At 41.1% G+C, this 16,009-nt stretch overlaps 1 protein-coding gene across 3 annotated transcripts; it reads left to right on the forward strand.

Moving 5' to 3' along the window:
* The first annotated feature begins 25 nt into the window (after positions 1 to 25).
* Positions 26 to 15,424, forward strand: LZIC (leucine zipper and CTNNBIP1 domain containing). Of its 3 annotated transcripts, XM_030537953.1 has the most exons (8): positions 26 to 111; positions 1,328 to 1,456; positions 4,195 to 4,330; positions 5,556 to 5,654; positions 6,509 to 6,604; positions 11,811 to 11,892; positions 12,984 to 13,046; positions 15,052 to 15,424. In XM_030537953.1, the coding sequence occupies exons 2-7, from the start codon at positions 1,356 to 1,358 to the stop codon at positions 13,040 to 13,042; spliced, it is 573 nt and encodes a 190-aa protein (XP_030393813.1). In that variant the 5' UTR covers positions 26 to 111; positions 1,328 to 1,355; the 3' UTR covers positions 13,043 to 13,046; positions 15,052 to 15,424. The 3 variants fall into 3 exon arrangements, with proteins under 3 accessions (XP_030393813.1, XP_030393811.1, XP_030393812.1); XM_030537951.1 differs by lacking the exon at positions 15,052 to 15,424 and having other exon boundaries at positions 12,984 to 13,389; XM_030537952.1 differs by lacking the exon at positions 15,052 to 15,424 and having other exon boundaries at positions 63 to 148; positions 12,984 to 13,389.
* Positions 15,425 to 16,009: the final 585 nt, after the last annotated feature.

Genomic DNA, 16,009 nt, shown 5'->3' on the forward strand with positions numbered 1-16,009 from the left:
CGTGCCTGGAGCTGTCCCCCTTTCCGGAAGTGGGTGTGGTCGGGTCTCCCTGCTGCCCTGGCGGCTGAGGGACAGGTATGGAGTGAGGGAGACCCCTCCGCACGTCCTGAGGTGAGGCCCGTCCACGTCTCCTGGGGAAGGGACGCGTGTGAGTAAGAGGCTGGGGGCTTGTGAACGGTGGTCAAAACAATAGTCAAGATGCAGTTTATCACTTAACTATGAGGAAGGGGCTGGTGCTAGGGGTGGGGAGCAGGTCTGTGTGAGGGTTCCAAGTAAAAGGCTGGGGTAAACTTGTGGGGCTTGTGGAGATGTGGGGGGTAGGGCAGCCCAAGGGTGCATAGGGACTAAGGGTGAGTGGTATGAGTGGAGTTTGTGGCGGGAAGTAGATAGGAGAATAGGGGCAGTCATAGAGGTGATATTGGCTTTTAATGTGTTTGGTATAGTTGTGGTTATCTGGTGGTGTTTGCCGTTTCTTTACCAGTTAGTGAAAAGGGGATGGGGTGGGAGCTAAATAAAAATGTATGTGCTCACACTCGTTTTAAGGGGGTTAGTTTTCTTCTGACCCCTAACAGCTAAAGCTCCCCTCTCCCCAACCAAAATACTTCCCTTTCTTCCCCCACCCCCATGTTGCTTTTAGTGTTTAATAACTTTCTAACTGGTGCCTGGGATATTTTTCATTTTTTTGTAAAGTATATCACAAAAGGCTATTGACTTCAGTTCAGAGTGTTAAAATTTCTGTTTTGGGGCCTAAATTATATTTCAATCAACAAGTTATCCAAGAACATCAGTGTTTTTTATAACCCAGATAACTTGTTATTAGAGAAGTGGATGTTTGATTGGGAATACCACAAGTTTTTAAGGTTGATAGTTGTAATAATGTTGTGTGAAAGCCTCAGGCATTCAAGCCTAGGCTCCCTCTGGTTTATCTAATTCTGAAAAGAATATGCCAAGAATGCATTCCATTCCATAATGTAGGACTAAGGATTTTAGTAATTGCTTCTTGGTTTCAGTCATGTTTCCATTTTGATGTGCTGTGGCTGTTCAACTTCTTCACTCTATTGACCACTTTAAGGGAAAAGTTATTCCATAGAGCACCTATTCCTGTCCAGCCTACCAAATCTGCCACTGCTAGGGTCTCCAAATGTTTTTATTTGGGTATTCTCAGGCAAGACACCGCTGATCACAGGTAGTTCATGGATCATCTCTTAAGAAACACTTCTAGGGCACATTGGTTTTTATTGTAGTATAGAGTCCCTGCTTGCCAGGACACATTTTAAATTCATTTGGTACATATCTGGATATCAGTAAAATGTGCTCTGTATTATAGGTGTGCACTTTCCATATAAAGATTTAAAATGGCTTCAAGAGGAGCAATAGAGACCAGTAAACTAAAACAGAACTTGGAAGAGCAGTTGGACAGGTTAATGCAGCAGCTGCAAGACCTGGAGGAGTGCAGGTATGAAAAGGCAGGGTCTCCCTTTTAAATGTAAATATTTTTCCATCAAGAGCTGGCAGAAGAAAATGTTGCACCTTTCAGTATTCCTGTCACAGTTCTTTGAGGCTTTGTTTTTAAATCAGTGTAGGGATGCTTGGATTAAGTAGTGGAGGACAAATTCAAATTAACTTTTTCTACTCTTTCCATGTTTGAGAATGGCCCCTACAGGAAAAAACAGAGTTCAGGAAAATGTGTTGCAATTCTTTTGGAGATTTGAAATTCTTAGATGGAGTGTGACATTGTACTACTTTTGTGAAGAATGGAATCATCACCTGTTCACAGAATTCAAAATTATTGTGCACTATCTTTTAAAAAAAATGCTATTCTTGATGTTTGTCCCTATTTTTCATTGTAGTTATTTTGTTTTTGTGTGCAGCTTGGAAAACATAATCAAATGGTTCAGTGATGTCCTTGAATATTAACTCTTAAGGGATTAATAAAAACAGAGATGGAAAACACTTTTTTAGCCCACCTCCATGCCACTGCAGAAATGTTCTCTTCAGTGAATTTTCTGATGTCTTTGTCCAACCTAATTTTAAAAGTTCCTACCAATAGGGCTTTACCACTTGCTTTCACGAATTATTCCACAAACTGATACAGCTCACTGTCATAAGGTTCCTTCTGGTAAAATTTTCCTTTTCTTCATTTCATCCCATTGCTCTTAATGTAATATTCCACTCTGTCACCCTAAGCAGTTGCCTCCCACCTTCATGTTTACAACCTTTATATAGCTGTAGATGGCGACCTTGTCTACCCTTCCTTAACTATTGCTTAGTCAACCTACACATAGTATTTGTTCTTTCCTCATCAGTGAATTATCCCAACCTCAGAAGCATTTTTGTTCCTCTTCTGAACTCACTCAAATTTGTCAGTGATTTTCTGGTAATGAGGCACCCAGAATTGCATGCAGTATTTTAGATGTGGTCTCAGCAGAATTCTGTGGAGTGTGCCTACCCTGCTCCATACTACTGTATTTTTAACAAATCTGCACAAAATTCTAAGCCTTCTGGTAATCTTGAGGCCATTTCCACATAGGTATCCAAGGTCAGAACTTGATCCTAAATTTCCAGCTTGGCAGGAGGTAGAAACCTGCCAAGCCATTGTACTTTTCATCAGAGGCAGTACAGTAGAATCTCTAAGATATGACTGCCAGAGTTATGGACATGCCAGTCAACTAGACACCCTCTGGAACCTGAAGTAAAGAGGCAGCAGCAGAGATGCACACACACAAATACTTTACTCCCTTGGGGCTTTAGCCCTGGGGCTCAGAGCTTCAGCATGGCGGTGCTGGGGTGCAGCTTCAGGGTGAGGGGGGTCAGGGCTTCTGACTCTCAGGAGCACCGGTGCTCAGGGCTTCTGCTTTGGGGATGTGCTGGGGCTCGGGGCTTCAGCCCTGTGGCTCTGTTCCCGGTTTCAGCCCTGTGGGGGGCGCCAGGGCTTTAGCTACAAGGGGAACACTGATCTCAACCCTAGTGCTCCCCCTGTAGCTAAAGCCCTGAGGTCTGGCGCCTCCCACCCCAGGCTGAAATCGGGAACGGAACTGTCAGGCTGAAGCCTGGAGACCCAGTGCTCCCCACCCCAAACCCTCTATGGCTGCAGCCCCTCCCCAGTGGTTGAAGTCCATAATGCCTTTTTCAGAGTTAGACGTTTCAGAGTTTGGACAGCCTCCATCCCAAGGTGTTCTTAATTCTGAGTTTCTACTGTATGTTTCAAGTTGCTCCTCTAGTCTCTCCTTGGGCAACTCAAGAAATGACACTGACTGGCCATAGGCGTTGAGAGGAAGTGTTCAGCCCTCTTGAGCTCAGAGAGAAGGTTACTGTAACTGAATATGAGAAGAGGAAGTATGAGTGTAGATAATGGGGCAAACTTTGGGGTCAGGAGTACAACTCTTTTGGGAAAGGAAAATAAATAAATTGTAGTATCATCCTCTGGAGTCCCCAGCTAAGATTATGGCCCATTGTGTTAGATATTGCACATATACATAGTGAGTCCCTTCTCCAAACAGTTTATAATCTAAATAGACAAATGGTGGGAGAAAGGAATGATTATTATTAAGAAAGTATGATTGTAAACAAGCTGCTTCTTTGAGGATGCTATTTCATGTTCATTCTTGAAATAAGCCTCTGGAATGACAGATCTTCAGGTGTGTTTTAGAAAAGTAGTTCCCATTGGAACTGCACAGACGTTCCCTCATGATACCAAGATTCAAAGTCTCAGTGCCGTTCTTACTATGGCTAACTATGGGTGTGGGAACCTTTACTCCACACATAGGTGTTACTTGATTTTTATTTTTAATTTTACCCTGTATTGCCTCATCTAGCACAATATTAAGGTTAAGAAATGTTCTTATGGAAAGTGAAGAATTCTTAGTTTCAGCAGTGAAGTATTGAGACTCCTTTGTGAGGAGGCTAGAACTTCCTAGGCCACCCTTGAGAGAGTGAAATGTTGGACAATCATTATTCTCCTATTTCATTGTCTTCTGAGAGCAGTTGTTTCATTAACTACACTGAGTCCTAATGATGATCGCAATAGCTTTCATTCTTAATCCAACTAACGGACTAGGAGCTATACAAGAGTCCTAGTACAAGCACACTATTGTTAGGTAGTGTCTGTACTTCAGCTATCTGTCAATAGATCATAAATTGTGTGTTTCTGGATTTAATCCTGAGAGTTGATGTGGCTTGTTGAATTTCCTTTAGAGAGGAACTGGATACAGATGAGTATGAAGAAACCAAAAAAGAAACTCTAGAACAGTTAAGTGAGTTCAATGACTCACTGAAGAAGATCATGTCTGGAAATATGACTTTGATAGACGAACTCAGTGGGATGCAGCTGGTAAGGATGATTCATACTTGGAAGTCTCTTGTGTGGTATCTTTCTAAATATAGCATACGTCATACCTATAGTTTGTGAAAAAGAAGGTGAAAATACATACTAGTGTGTGTGTGTATGTATGTGAGTGTGTGTATACATATACAGACTGTATACATGTATTTACACCTTTATATTTGTCTGTTCTACACACACACAAACTCATATATAACACATGAATATTCCACATTAATCAAGTATATGTTGATTTAATCTGTAGTCTTTCAAATTAAAGCTATATTTAAGAATCAGGGTAATTAAATATGTAGAAATAGAGTTGTGTATCTCCAGGGCAGGGCTTAAATATAGAGGACACCTTATTAAGTGGAGTCTGATATAAAAAATGGTGGGGAAGACCTCACCAACTAGGTTTAGGGCAACATGGTGTGAGAAGTTCCTACCCCATCTGCTGGGTGACATAGCAAGGCTCTACGGGACCCTGGTGCAAGAATAGATTAGGGACCCCTTCCTGATTGCAAAATCTGCCCTTCTCCAGCTCCCCCTTAACCCTAGTCCAGTGTCATTCCCTCCCACCCCCCATCACCTAGCTCCTCTTCAGCCCCCCGATGTTCCAAACTCCAGTTCCTGCCTGGCTCCCTCACAGTCCCAATACAGACCCCTGTTCCCTAGTTCCTTTCTCAATCTCTCTCTCTCTCCCCCCCGCCCCTCTAGCTCCACCATAGTGCCAGTCTAGCCCTCCTGTCCCAGTTTCTTTCTAGCTTTAAATGATTTAAATGGTGTTTCAGGATGAAGGGGAGAAAATAATTTTAAATTGAAATGCCAAATTAGTTATGCAAATAAGGTCAAAGTGTTACAGAAACAGAAGAGACACATTTACTATGCCTCTTAATCCCATAAGGGGGGTAGAATAAGTAATAAAGCAAAAAACCCAAAAGTCAAGGAGGAGTGTTCACAAAGTGTAGTGTTTGTGTTTGTTCCCATCCCCAATATATGATTTGGAAACTTATGCCGGCAAAACGTATGTCACTTGGGGATATGTGTTTTTCACACCTCTGGGTAACACAAGTTTTGCCAACATAAGTGATATTGTAGACATGGCCTGAATGTCTCTTACCAACTGAGGCAGAGGGTGCTCTTCAGCATTTGTGAATCTGGTGTAATGTGGCTGTATTTCATGTTGTTTGCTATTAGGTGTGCTCATTCTTTTAGCTTGTTCTTTTTCTTTCAGGCTATACAAGCAGCCATCAGCCAGGCTTTTAAAACTCCAGAAGTCATTAGAATGTTTGCCAAGAAACAGCCAGGGCAGTTACGGACAAGGTTGGCAGAGGTAAAGATTGCTGTAGACAGAATCTAGCTCTAATAGATTTTTTTCAACTGGCCTCATTTTTTGTCCTTCCGATCTCCACAAATTAAGGGTCAGTGTGAATTTTGTGGTGACAGACAATCTTCTGATGCCTTTGAGAATCTGGTCAGCATCAAAGAGCTATCTCACTGTTAGGCATGGGGACTGAAAATGTTACTTGTGTTCCCTCCTTCCCTCCTCATTTTCCTAATACAGCCCCAAAAAATCTGGTAACCAATAGTAAACTGTATCAGAGAGGTAGCCGTGTTAGTCTGGATCTGTAAAAGCAGCAAAGAGTCCTGTGGCACCTTATAGTCTAACGGACGTTTTGGAGCATGAGCTTTCGTGGGTGAATACACGCTTAGTAAACTGAGCACCAGAAATACTTCCATTATCACAAATATAAATTCAGAAGAAGAGCCATGATCTTGGAACTCAGATTGAGGGACTGGCCGGTGCACTAGCCTTTCATCTCCAGAGATTTGGATTCCGATTCTGGATAGGATACAAGTGAAACGAAGTGTGGGGGCGTTATCCTATGGATGTTTGTCCTCAGAATATTACCACAGAATTTGATATAAATAGCAACCTCTGTTCAGAACTGGTCCAAGATTGGAATAGCCAAACATGCTGAAGTCAGAATTAAAAGACACTGGCAGAGCTGTGGGGGGGGCTTTTTCACAGCCCTTTACCACACACTTTGACAATTGTCATATTCATTAACAGGATTTTTTAAAAAGGAATTTAAATGTAGGCTCTTGGGGTGGTCAGGTTGTTAATTTTCTAGTAGTTTCATGTGAAATTTTCCACATTTGAAAAAAATATTATTTCTTGTTCAGATGGACCGAGATCTGATGGTTGGGAAACTGGGACGGGACCTATACACGCAGCAGAAGGGGGAAATCCTAACTGCCCTCAGGAAGCTTGGAGAGAAGGTAACAGTATGAGCATTGATATCTGTCATTCATTGAGCTATGATTATGATGGTGTCTTCTGACCTTAAAGTCTATGAGGAGGGAATTGAAATTCTATCTTGCTAAACTGTTATTTTGTTTTTGTGTGCCTTACATATGTATAGAGAGAATGCAGTTATATTGTGTAATACAAAATCAAGCCTCGTGGCACAAGCATCCCTATGGCTATATCTACACTATGAGCTAGGGGACGTCAATCCCCTGCTTTGTACACCTACTTGCACTAGCGCTCATTGAGCTAGCAAGAGCATAAATAGGAATGTAGCTGCCATAGCACAGGCAGTGACCGTGGAAGCACAATTGAACTGTGCCAAATGCAAACCCTCCTGAAACCCAACTGTGCCTCTATTGCCTGTGCTACCATGGCTATGTTGCTGTTTATACTTGCGCTAGCTTGATGAGAGCAGGGGAATCAGACTCTAATTCATAGTTTAGACGTAACCTAAATTTCAGTGCCACTCGGCTTCCCTGAAGAGTATGCTGTAGAGAGTATAGAGAACAATACTGAGCATTTGTATAAGCCCTTTCATGGATGGTTGATCATGACCTTAATTTCAAGTGGACTCATTGATTGTCACCTGAGTTCATGACATATAACTAACATCAATTTGTACCTGCTTAAACAAGTAGCAATACTACTCGTTCCCTAATTTACCACCAAGCCATGGAAAGAAAATATCAAAGGCTTAGAATATCAGGATTGGAAGGGACCTGAGGAGGTCATCTAGTCCAGCCCCCTGCTCAAAGCAGGACCAATCCCCAAACAGATTTTTGCCCCAGATCCTTAAATGGCCCTCTCAAGGATAGAACTCACAACCCTGGGTTTAGCAGGCCAAGGCTGAAACCACTGAGCTATCCCTCCCTGCATAATACACTGTCTTACTTCACCCTTGAAAGGTAGGTGTTATCCCCACTATGCAAGTAAGTAAACTGTATTAGGGACATTAAGTGACTTGCTGCATGTATGGAATTACTGGGAATAGAACCTAGGAATCCTGACTTAATTCTTGTCTCTGACCACTAGAGGGATGAGGGGAACAGTTATATTTTCCTATTGCCAGGCTGTGAAGGAAAGGGTCACCAGGTATGATAGCTTTAAAAAGGAAACAGTTTCCATGGAGGAAGATGTCTGTTCTTGTGATGTCAGATTCACATTAGCTTTTCAGTGTCTTGGTATGTGTTTTGCTGCAAGTTACTTGAATAATATTCCGTTAGTTGTTTTCTTTTTATAGTGCCTGGGGTTTGGATATTTTGTGTGGAAAACATGACTTGTATTTCATGCACCTGTGTCCCAGTAACAGTATTAATTTTAATCAGTACCTTCATCCAAAAGATTTTTATTCCTGGATTTTCACAAAAGATGCTGATGCTTAAAACGTCTTGGAAGAAATAATTGCAAAAGTTACTTAAGATCTTAAATCATTAACAGATAACTTGGATAGAGTTGGTTAACTATAGTTTAAATGGAAGTCTTTTTTAAACTGCCAAAGTCCGAGTTCAAGTATCTGTGTTTCTCTTGTGAGAGTTAATAACGTCACTAACTACTAAAGAAAGGCAAGGAGCTGCACTCTTTACAAAATTTTTGATATTGGGCCCCAGCTATGTTGTAAATACAACTCTAGCACATTAATTTGAACCAGTAATGCAGCTGTGTCCACAAATTTGTGAGAAAAGCTGCACAGTCCTTAGTCAGCTTTTTTTATGTGTACATCTACCGCACCTCCTATCTTGTTTATATGAATTGATTATAAGAGAAAGTAATCAGCTGTCATTTACTATCTTAGACATTCCCAGTAGACACGTGAGGTAGAATATTGTTCCAGGTACAGAAACTGGGAGGGAGGAACCAGTTACGTACTAAATACAGATAGGGAAGGTGTCTGTGTAGACTGCAGTAAGTGTTACTCCTGGGAGAATTCTGCGCCACTGTGCAATACAGAATTTTGAAGAAATTAACATTGTGTGCATAGAATTTCCCTCCTCAGACATGGACTACAATGCTGCTGGCTGCCACTAAAGGCCACTGGAACCAGCAGAGCACAGCTTGTACATAGAAGACACTGCCAGGGGAGGGAGAGGAAGCTAGAGGGTTCCTGGTAGCTGCAGTTTCCCACATGCCGTAAGGGAAGGAGAGGGCAGCCGTGCAAGCCTGGGACTATCAGACTGTTTCTCCCTCTGGATCCATGGTCTCTGTGGGGAGAGGGGGGACCACGGCTGGGCTCTGGCAGGAGGAGAGGGGCAGGAGTCTGAACTCTGAGGGAAGGGGATGTGGGTATATGGGCAAGGGGGGCCCCTGCGTCTGGGCTCAGGGTGCGAGGGGATGGGGGTATCTAATCTAGGGGGAGCCTGTGGCTGTGCTCTGGGGGGGAAGGGGTTTGGGTGTATTGGCTTGGAGGGGCACTGCAGTTGGACTTGGAGAGAGAGGTTGTGGGTGTCTAGCCCTCTGGCTTGGCTTCGGGGACGAAAGGGGGCAGAGAAACAGGACCTGGGTTGTCATAGGAGTTTCTTTAACTTTTTACTCCTCGGGGGATTTTTGTGTGTATCTGTATTGTTAGACATACTGGCTGACAAAATAGCTCACCTTAACTGATCACTCTCATTATAGTGTGTACGGTAACACCCACTGTTTCGTGTTCTCTGTGTGTATATATATGTCTTCCTACTGTATTTTCCACTGCATGCATCTGATGAAGTGGGCTGTAGCCCACGAAAGCTTATGCTCAAATAAATTTGTTAGTCTCTAAGGTGCCACAAGTACTCCTGTTCTTTTTGCGGATACAGACTAACACAGGTGCTATTCTGAAAACTGGCTGACAGGTATTTTGAAATAAATTACCAAAATAATTGAAACTGGCGTGATTATATAGTGCCATTTTGACAAATAACATTTGCTGAATTTTGAAATATTGTGTGTAGAATTTTTAATTTTTTGGTGCAGAATGCCCCCAGAAGTACAAGTGTGCTGAACGTGTGGCTGATTTTCAAAGTGCTAGCCATATATTACCATGTTTTCTGTGGGCTCAAACCATGCTGAGGTGTCTCTAAGAGGCTAATTGGTTACAATACTGATTTAAGTTACAGTGTAGATAGGACCTCTGATTTCATCAGGTCTTAAAGGAAACACACAAAAACTTGAACTGGGATTTGGGTGATTGAGGAAGGATGAAGGAGGACATTATCAGGGATGGTCTAGACAGTATTTGGTCCTGCCATGAGGGCAGGGGACTGGACTCGATGACCTCTCGAGGTCCCTTCCAGTCCTAGAGTCTATGAATCTATGAATGATTTTGAAATACTTTGGTTTAAAAAGCATTTATTTGTAATTTAAGTGTTTCCATCCAATCTGTTGTTAATTTAGGATGTTGTTTTGAAATTCATTTCAAAACATCTTTTAAGTGTACAGCACTTTCTATGAGAGGCTGCGTGGCATAGTATATTGAACAGGAGGATAAGGGTCAGGGACTCTTGGGTTCTAATCCTAACTGGTACTCTGTATTTTGAGCATGATCTTTCACCTGTATTTCTTAGTTTTAAAATTAAGATTAACCTACCTCACAGAGTTGTTAAGATTAATTTGATGTCTGTACAACACATTCAAGTGATAAAATGCTATATAAGGGCTAAAGATCATGAGATCTATTCCAATTAAATGGTCCTCAAAGCATTTGCATTGCAACAGGTTGCTAAATGAGTAATTATGCAGCAGAGCTAAGTTATGTAATTTATTTATAATTTTTCTCCAGTTTTCCAGTAATTTTACAATGTTGACATCCTTTACCTGATGGCTGTAGGGTATCTTAAATTTTCAAGAACTAAAGCCTGGAAAGGAGTCTATAATGTTTGAAGGGAACTCACACTCTCCATTATTCTGATGTGTATTCAGTTCTTTCCTTCATCTAAATAATTATTTCACAAGTGTTCAATTTTTGCCATTGGTGCAGTGCAGTAAACTAGCCTTATCAGTATGTTAGAGCTACACTGATTTGTCTTTTGAAAGTTTTTTTTTTTTTTTTAAATAGGTATTTCCAGAATAGCATAGTTATAAAGGCTCGTTTTCTAGGTGCAAACTCCCACTCCATTAGTAGCTGGGACCTGGGAGTGCTTCAAAGACAGGGCACCCAAACCCTGGGAAAGGAATCTAGGAGAGTTGGGTCCTTGAAGACGGTTGGTGGGAGGTGACAAAATGCTCAGGGCTCCTAAAGGAATGCAGCAGGCTTCGCTCATGGGAATTTGCCATATTGCTGACACCAACAGTTTGGAAGGCTTGTATCAGACACATCAATTTCTGTCTTGCTTTAATAATCAGAATGCAGTCTTGATGAGTTCCTAAATAAGAAGTTGATCTTACCTCTTCGTATCCTGGCTTTTCCAACTTTGTGATGCTAATTCATTATTGTATATTCATAAATGTCACTTGTCACAAAGCATTAGAGTGCCACACGATAAAAACCAAAATACATATGTACGTGACCAGATGGTTCAGGATTGTAGTGAAACAGACTGTCATCTCTAAGTCATTGCTTTAATATGGCCATAACAGGTAAGTGGCTGAAAGCTGTTAGTCTGTTCATTGGCCTATGTGAAATAAGTTTGGACTGGTATCAATTTCCTCATGACTAGGTGTCCAAATCATAAAAACACCATTGTCGCTCGCATCCTCGTTGACGGCCTCAGCACAAAGATGAAGGATGACCTCTCCTAAAGGTTGTCTTTGCAGTTTGGCATTGAGGTTCATTGATACAATTGGCTGAAGCTGCAGCAATGCTGCTTATGCTCTCCCTTTTCTGTTGATTGACAGAATTTTTCACCAGTGCTTGCTTCGCATTGACACCAGTCAGATAATGCCATCACTTTAAAAGCATATCAGATTCACAGGTTCTACAGGCTGAAATATTTCATATATACACAAGTATCAGAGGGGTAGCTGTGTTAGTTTGGATCTGTAAAAGCAGCAAAAAGTCCTGTGGCACCTTATAGACTAACAGACGTTTTGGAGCATGAGCTTTCATGGGTGGATGCATCCGACGAAGTGGGTATTCACCCATGAAAGCTCATGCTCTAAAATGTATACACAGATACATATCCTGACAAAGTGAAAAAGATTATGCAATTAAGGAGTCCAGTTCATATTCATATATATATGTGTGTGTGTTGTTTTTTGGTTCAGCTGACTCCAGATGATGAGACTTTCCTGTCAGCAAATGCAGGTGCAGCCCTCAGCCAGTTTGAGAGAGTCTCTAGTGACCTTGGTAAGTTTCTTGATACCCCTAACATTAAAGCTTCTCAGCATCCCCATGTACTAGTGGAAAGAAATGGCTACATGACGTGGGATCTAAAAGGGAAAATCTGACAAAAAATATCCACGTCACTTAAAAATATATGTCCTAGTATAATGCTGGTAAAATTTAGATATACTGCTCTATGGAAAAATCAGAACAAAGTGGAAGAAACCTAATGTGGAGAAAAACATTAGGTGTTCCACGTAATGGGGTGGCCTTGGGAGTTATACCTAGTAAATAGGGACAACATTTTTAGGGATAAACATGATTTCTGCTCAAATTCCTTGTCCTCTTCCAGCACTCCTAAAAAAACCCTTTTCTTTTCTTGGCCCTGAGAGCTCCGCAGTTTCTTGCCATAGCAACAAACAGTACAGGGGTGAAACGCATCTTCTCTCACCACTGTCATAACCAAACACCCCCCATCAAAGTGACAAGACTGAATGTGCATTCAATATGCAATTAATTTTCCCTATCATCACATTCCAATATTAAATCTAGATTCTTCTGGGCCAGATTTCAGTCCAGTTGCTTCTCAAACTGGGGAGAAAGCAGCGCTTCTGTGAGCCTCTATACTGATTACTCCTCTTTGCCACGGGCATGCTTCCAGTGAAGCAGGGGTAATCGTTGGCGTGTGAAGGGCCAGGCCAGTGTGTGAACTTGCTGAACTTGAGGCCTTACCCTGGCATGCATCTTCTCATGGCTCTAGCTTCAAGGTCCTGGGAAGCTTGGATCTCGTTAGGTTTAGAAAGGGTTAGAATTGGGTGGATGCCATCAACCTTGCAGCTACTTTCCTGGTCACAGCTTTTCAGGCATGCACATAATATAGCTGAAGCCAGAATATGGCCCCATTTTTTAACAAGTTCTACCTGAAATGTTTTTGTTTTCAAAACTTAGGTTTGACTTCTTGCCCCAAAAGTACTCTTGTGTTGTTTTGTCTGATTTAAGGTATCAAAAATGAACCCTTCCAAAACACAGTCCCTGCTAATAACTTACTGTTTCTCTAAACTGGGATGGTGGTGATGGGATAAAGACAATTTTTATTTCTGTTTTTCCCTCCATAGGATCTGGAGACAAAGTCTTTGCTCTGGCCAGTGTTGAAGTAGAAAAATCAAAACAATGAAGAGGTGTGTGGGGCTAGAGTTTCTCCTGTTGTCAGCAACATTGGATTTCTATCATATTGTAATTGGGTTTTTTTGCTCATTTGATTTTTTTGTAAACTGTTATAGGGGTGGGTGGAGGACTTCAATCTTAGTCACAAAATAACATAAAATGAACAGTCTTAAAGTGCACTTTGGGACCTCACTGTCTGTACCCCATAGCAATGTGTGCTCTGAGGCTAAACACTAAGTGGTATTTCAAAAACACAAAATCAAGCTGACTATGATTGTCTTCTTTGAAAGAGATCAGCTATTTTCCACTTTTCTGAATGTGTATTTCTCTATTAAAATGTCATCTTTTTCAGTGTGATGGCAGTAAGTAGATCTTTTCAGAAACACATTGAGTCCCACAAATGGGTCAGTTTTCAGGGCTATTCCTTAGCTTGCCTGTAAAATTCAGTCTTGTCTGGAGTTAATCCCTACTGAATAGCTTAAGCATAAAAACACATTGTAACTTAAAAAAAAAAAAAAGAAAAGACTGTTTGTAGAAAGACAGGATTTCAGACAAACTGTTCCCAAAAAATCCAAAATGAGAGTACACATACCAACATTCGCTGCCTGCATGTTTGCTCTGGACATGAATGAATGCCATTGTATCTCTGCGTGTTGATTGGCAAACAATGGAAGCCCTGTTGGGAGTCTTCTGGAGTAATTTAACCTCCTGTATTGAAAAGACAGGGAAGCACTAGGAAATGGCAGTGAGAGGCCCACTATGTGACCTCTTGCTGTTGCCCAGGATGTATGGACTACAAGCTACCATTATTTTCCCAGATTTCTGGGGCAGCATGAAATAGGTTGTAAGTAGGAACAAACAGCCCCAATCATAATCCTGGTCTATGCTCTAACTAATCAGAGGCGTCAGTTGCAGTGCTGTTTTCTCGTGACCTGCTTACCACATGGTTAAAAGCTGTAGTGCAAATGGCGCCTGTGACACCAGAATTAGGTTAAAACCCAGGACAGAGTTTAGGTGGAGCTAAATAAAACCTCATACTGTCCTGAGTCTTAGCCTGGTTCTGGAAGACAGTTTTATCCTGTGTGCACTACAGCTTTTTACTGTGTGGCAATCAGGCCTCTGACTCAGTTGGTATAGACTAAATAGAGCTTACAGCATTTGCTTTTGTAGATGGATAGTGGTTGCTTCTTAGTCCAAATGGAAGAACTGTACTTGGTGCCTTAGATGTGTGTTCCATTCTTTGTTCTTGTAACTGTAAAATATCTGTGCACACAGGTTCTGTACAATAATGGGGATCATTCAAACAGTTACAATACAGGCAGTATTACTTTCTAGCTCAGTATCTGTAAATACTTCATGCCAATTTGAGCAGGAAATCTTTCTTCACTGGTGAGTTTTGCTTGACTGCTTATAGAAGGCATATGTGCCAGATCTTCCTGTCAGTTTAAATTTGGATGTTAACCTAATGATACCAGGAGCTGTAGATGTTTCTGTTACAGCCTTTCATGCAATCTTCCTTCTCCTTTTAGTGCTGCTTATAGAATCATAGAATATCAGGGTTGGAAGGGACCTCAGGAGGTCATCTAGTCCAACCCCCTGCTCAAAGTAGGACCAGTCCCCAGACAGATTTTTGCCCCAGATCCCTAAATATCTGAACCTTTTCTCCAGCCATAAGAACATTTCTCAGATGCACATTTTACAGCTCTGTATCAGCTAGGATTTCTTTTCCTTTCTACAGAAGAAAATAAGCTTGTCCAATTTCTTATCAGGTTCAGTCTGTCCTTTACCTGGATGCCAGAATCCTAAGGTTCCTTATCGCAGTACATCTGGAGAGATTGTGTTTCCACTGATACACTTTTATTACTTCTAGCTCATACAAAGAATTAATTTCACTTTAATTCTGCACAATTTAGATTCCGACGTTTGATGAAGATTGTTATATTTTTTCCCTTTTGACTAGCTGTTTTAGATACAAACTATCCCTTCCCTTCTCCCCCCACCTTTTTTTTTTTTTTAAAGCTCTAAATGTGGAGGAAGTATGTGAAATATCATTGGCAAATGGAACAGCTGGCTGAGAGTAGAGCGACATACTATTATTATACAGCACCCCACAGAGAAAGCGTGACTGTGGAAATCTGATGTGTTCATGAGTCACAGACGCACTCAGTCCCCATTCTAACAAGCTTTTGATAGAGACAGAAATCTGGTAAGAGAAGAAATCTACCCTTTATTAGAAATTCTATGTATATTGAAATTATTTTTCTGATAAAAATTAATTCCTTCATTAAATAAATGAAAGCTGTTTACGAAATGGAATGATTAAATGCAGGGATTTGTTAGCATTGTAGTAGGTAAATTATAAAGTAAGAAGGAATAAAGATTTCCAACTGTATAGTTAAGGAAGTGTGTGTGTGTCCGAGAGCTTTTAGCACCAGATAATAGTTGATGTTCCTAGGAGGTGGTACTTAATTTTTTGGTGACTCTTCAAATTGTTTGTTGGTATAGAAGCAGTTTCCTCTGTGTTCAGAGTTGTTGCTGTGTGAGTGAAAGCAATTTTCTAAAAGCTTAACATCTTTAATTTTAGTGAGTTACTGTGGCCTCATGGGAAATCTTGACAGCTTGCAAGTTTTCCTGAACATTGTTTATCGCCTTGCTCCTTACCTGAAATATTTGATTTCTATAGCAGACAGTTTTGCTGTCAAAGAGAGAGTGGTAACTTAAGATGGGCAAAGATCAGACAGAATTTTAAGAAAAATAGATCCTGTTTTCATGTAACTGCCCCTAATTATAAAAACTAAGAAAGACAAGTACTGAAGAAAGATAATATTTAGAATTGTTTCTAAACTAATAATGGTTCATGAATATCAGATGCTTTCAATCCAGAGTGTGAGATTATGAAACTTTGGGACAAATGAATTTAAAGCAGGTATAATTCTGTTGACATCAGTAGAGTTGTGCCTGCTTCAGCCAGCACTGA

This window comes from Gopherus evgoodei, chromosome 18 (genome assembly GCF_007399415.2).
Source record: "Gopherus evgoodei ecotype Sinaloan lineage chromosome 18, rGopEvg1_v1.p, whole genome shotgun sequence".
Classification (NCBI taxonomy): Eukaryota; Metazoa; Chordata; order Testudines; family Testudinidae; genus Gopherus; species Gopherus evgoodei.

What these genes read in the sequence shown, in the direction of transcription:
- LZIC (XM_030537953.1), top strand. Translation starts at nt 1,356, where the DNA reads ATGGCTTCAAGAGGAGCAATAGAGACCAGTAAACTAAAACAGAACTTG. An exon ending in AACTCAGTGGGATGCAGCTG is followed by an intron (nt 4,331 to 5,555) that starts GTAAGGATGATT and finishes TTTTTCTTTCAG; the next exon opens with GCTATACAAGCAGCCATCAG. An exon ending in TACGGACAAGGTTGGCAGAG is followed by an intron (nt 5,655 to 6,508) that starts GTAAAGATTGCT and finishes TTTCTTGTTCAG; the next exon opens with ATGGACCGAGATCTGATGGT.